Below are 3,607 nucleotides of genomic sequence, written 5' to 3'. Positions count from 1 at the left end.
AAAAATCCACAGCTATTCCCTCGATTGCTTATTGTTTCATGAAAATGAAAAACCTACGTGTCCTGCTTGTATCAGCTAGATCTCCTGAGACTGTTCAATTAAACCTCATAAACTTGCAATACTTCAGGATAGGATTGTGTATTGGGAGTATGCGTGAACCTTATTGCAGTATTTCTGTGTGATAATAGGAATTTATAACTTCTCGTATCTTGTATAATCTAACTTTAGAAATAAAAAAAACCTTAGATGACACCACAAGAAGCTCACAGTTCTGAGAAAATTAAAGTCAGTATGAAATTTTACTCATAGACCACATAATTTACACAGATTTACATAAATACAGAGATATTAAAGTATTAAATCAAAGTTAATTAACAGAGGATAGAGTTTTACATGGTAATATATTTTAATTCTAGTTACATTTTTGCAACTACTTTTAGTGTCATGAGATTATATACTATATATATCTGTATATCTATAATATATATAAAGATATATATATATATAGATATCTCTCCATCCTTTTTTTTTTTTTTCCCAAAAATAGGGCAATTTTATAACTGCAATGAGATGTGACAAGCAGTACACTTCTGGGGAATTATTGCATGCCTTGAGTGCATAAGGCAGAAGGAACAGTATCTGACTTCAGACACTAAAGAAGTGGAATCATCAACCAGAAATGCACTGGAGTGATTTGGAACATCTTATTGCTTTTATAAAACTCGAAATTATACACTGTTGTGGTTTTGTTGTTTTTGTTTTTTTGTTTTTTGTTAAAGGCACAAAATAAAGGGGAAAGTAATATCTCTCTATTTAGCGGAGATCAACGATCAGGAAGCTCTATTACTGTTCACTGAACGCTCTTCACTGTCCTAAATCTATTCCCTGTGGTGCAATACTGTGCTGCAGTTGCATAAGGAGATTAAACACAAAAGTTCATGCATCCTTTATTAGGGGAAACAAAACAAAGCCAATTTCCTCGCCCAGCAACAATGAAATAGCCATTAGCATCTGATCATACCGGCTGGCAGCGAGAGTCAGCCATCACTCCCATCAAACTGCAACGTGCAAAACACCACTCCGTTGCAGGTAGCTCGCCACACTAACCTCAGCAGGTGGAGCAGCTCCTTGAGCTGAATGATACAGTACTTGCCTAAAACGCTGGAGGCACGGATCCAAACTCAACAGCAGTTTCCCTTCAGACCAGGCAAGATTGAAAAGGGATAAAACTGCGTAACAGAAACACTGCCCTGAAACCTCTGCATTTTGGTGCTATTAGAAGATTATGGAGCACTTCTGCCACCCTCTTTCCATGCTTTAAATTGGTTAATAGCATTCACTGCTGGCTTAGGGCCCCAGACCTCCTGGTGCCTGTGCCTGGGAGTTTTTCTAGCCTAACAGTCACCCTGGGAGGCAGAGTACAGCAGAGAGAGAATAAGTGGATACAAAATATTAAAAACTGTGGACTACTACTATCTCCTCAAATGCTTTGAATGCCAGCATAGAAAGAAAAAAGAAGGAATAAATCCCTTGGGATCACTTTTTCTTTGCTGTATTTTTTAGATGTTAATATGCACAGTAGAGGGCTGCCTCTGCTATACCACATAAGATGTTTCAAAGTTTGGATATGGCACTCTGTTAAGGCACCTTCAAGTAATGGTCTTTGATTTAATTACTAAGCAAAGCCGCATTTTCTGTACCTGACACTGCTTCCAACACACAGTACCAGCAGCCGCTCACACATGCCATCCACAGACAAAAAAATCTCCTGATGCTTGCCAGGGAGAAACTACACCAGCCACTTCTGAAACAAGTATTTGACAGGATTTAGGAGCAGACATTTTGCACAACTGCGTGGTTTGTTCCCCGAGAGGGGAAAAGGGAGAAAAAGTGTTGTCTGTCCCTAACTATTAGATTAGGAGGGTTAAAAATATTTATCAGCCTAAAAAAGTAGAAGCCAGCTCTGTACTGCAGGATTCCTTGCTGGAAGGCAAAGCTGTAAATGCAGGCGTTCAGTGCTGGGTGCCTGGTGCAGAACTGGGTTTATTCAGGACCAACAGGAGGTACAAGGATCCCCTTCCCTGGAAGAGGATGGGCACCTTACTGCACATTACCTTGCCCTGCCACACAAATCAGTACTGGGTTTGGGTTTCAGGTTTCATGGCATGAGGATGGGGAAGCGGGGGGCATTAGAAGATGAAGGGAGCTGAGGGAAGAGGAAAGCTCAGGCATCATCCCTCTGTGCAGAGAGCTGGCTCCATCCCCCCAGACAGCAGGACACTCAGCGCTGCAGCTGAGGGGCACTGGGCTGTGGGGTCACAGGCTTCCAGTGAAGCCCAAGTAGGGGTAGCCATTTCTACACAAAACAATATCCAGTCCTGGAAAGGAGCGAGAGGGGTGTGACAGGGGCATAGGTCCTAGCCCAAAAGGAAAGACTACAGTGGACTGTTGCCCTCCTTCGAGAGGACAGAGGGTCCCAAGGCACCCACCAGACATGCCTCTCCCCCTATGCCACTCACCCATGCCCCAACCCACACCATGAAATGGTGACACAGGGTGCAGCAGATCCCAAGAGAGTGGGATCACCCTGGCCCAGGAGAGTGGGATGTCCAGGGAAAAGGGACCCCCCCACCCCTGACCCTCTCCTCCAGGTAGACAACTTGATATTTGGTAGTTGTGTGCAGCTCCTTCTCCAGTAAAAAGACGCATCCTTTCCTCTCACAGTCAATGAGAAACGCAATGTGATCTGTCATGCGCTTGGATCATGGGCTTGTTCGTTCATTTGAATTAGCAACATTTTCTTCTTCTTCGGGGGCTAGAATAATCACTCAGGTATTTACAAACACCAACCAGCACCTTCACGCGGTCTCCCCCAAACCATCATGACAAAATCACCGTCTGCAGGAGCCCCGCACCAGCTGTGTCCAAACAAGCCCGTGCTTGCTGAGAGCTTGGGGATGCCAAGGGAGAGGGGCGCTGGATCTCCGAGTCCTGGGGGGGTCTTCCCAGCCGGCTGTCTCTTCCTTGGGGTGCCTCTCCCTGCACCTCCGTGCCTGGGTGCTGGCTGCTGCTAATGCTGCTGCGGGTGCAGTGGTCCCGTTCATACTCCTCCTGAGCCTTTTGCATTTTCCGCTTCTTCATCTTCCTCTTGTGGATGTGGAAGGTAGTGAGGGATAGGAGGATCAGGCAGAAGATGAGGGTGACCAGGACAATTAAAACCAGGGTGGACGAAAAGGACTGGAAGAGTTGACCCACTTGCGTGATGCAGGTGCTGCTGGTGTTTAAGGTGGCAGATGTCCTGTTCAGGAGACAAGGTGGCAGGGACAGCCTCAACTCCTTGGAGAGCTTGGCACTCATTGAGGAGGCTTCGGAAGACGAGGATCTTCCTCCCCTCTCTTAAGACGCCTGAATTTCAACCGGTGCCGGGCTGCTGGCGGGCGCTCGCTGGAAATGCCCGGGATGCTGCCGGCTCAGCCTCACACTCGCTCTAAAGTGACAGAGCAGCCTGCAAAGGGAGCCGGACACATCAGCGCTCCGAGGCGCCCACCCCGCGCAGCTCCCCCCTGCCCAAAGCACGGCGCCGGCGGCTGCGGCAGCCTCCTCCCTG

General features: G+C 46.9%; 1 protein-coding gene across 1 annotated transcript in view; it reads right to left on the bottom strand.

Annotated features, from left to right (window-relative positions):
* Positions 1-743: 743 nt before the first annotated feature.
* Positions 744-3,607, bottom strand: part of C1H11orf87 (chromosome 1 C11orf87 homolog) — a 2,994-nt gene continuing 130 nt past the window's right edge. The window contains exon 2 of the mRNA XM_026854575.1: positions 744-3,505. Coding sequence (XP_026710376.1) covers positions 2,881-3,357 — 477 coding nt within the window. The 5' untranslated portion in view covers positions 3,358-3,505 and the 3' untranslated portion in view covers positions 744-2,880. The remainder of the gene's footprint in view (positions 3,506-3,607) is intronic.

The sequence above is a fragment of the Athene cunicularia genome, assembly GCF_003259725.1.
Source record: "Athene cunicularia isolate RWA chromosome 1 unlocalized genomic scaffold, athCun1 chr1_part1, whole genome shotgun sequence".
Lineage (NCBI taxonomy): Eukaryota > Metazoa > Chordata > Aves > Strigiformes > Strigidae > Athene > Athene cunicularia.
Note: the sequence above shows the minus strand (reverse complement) of the source record. Positions and strands in the feature narration are given on the sequence as shown.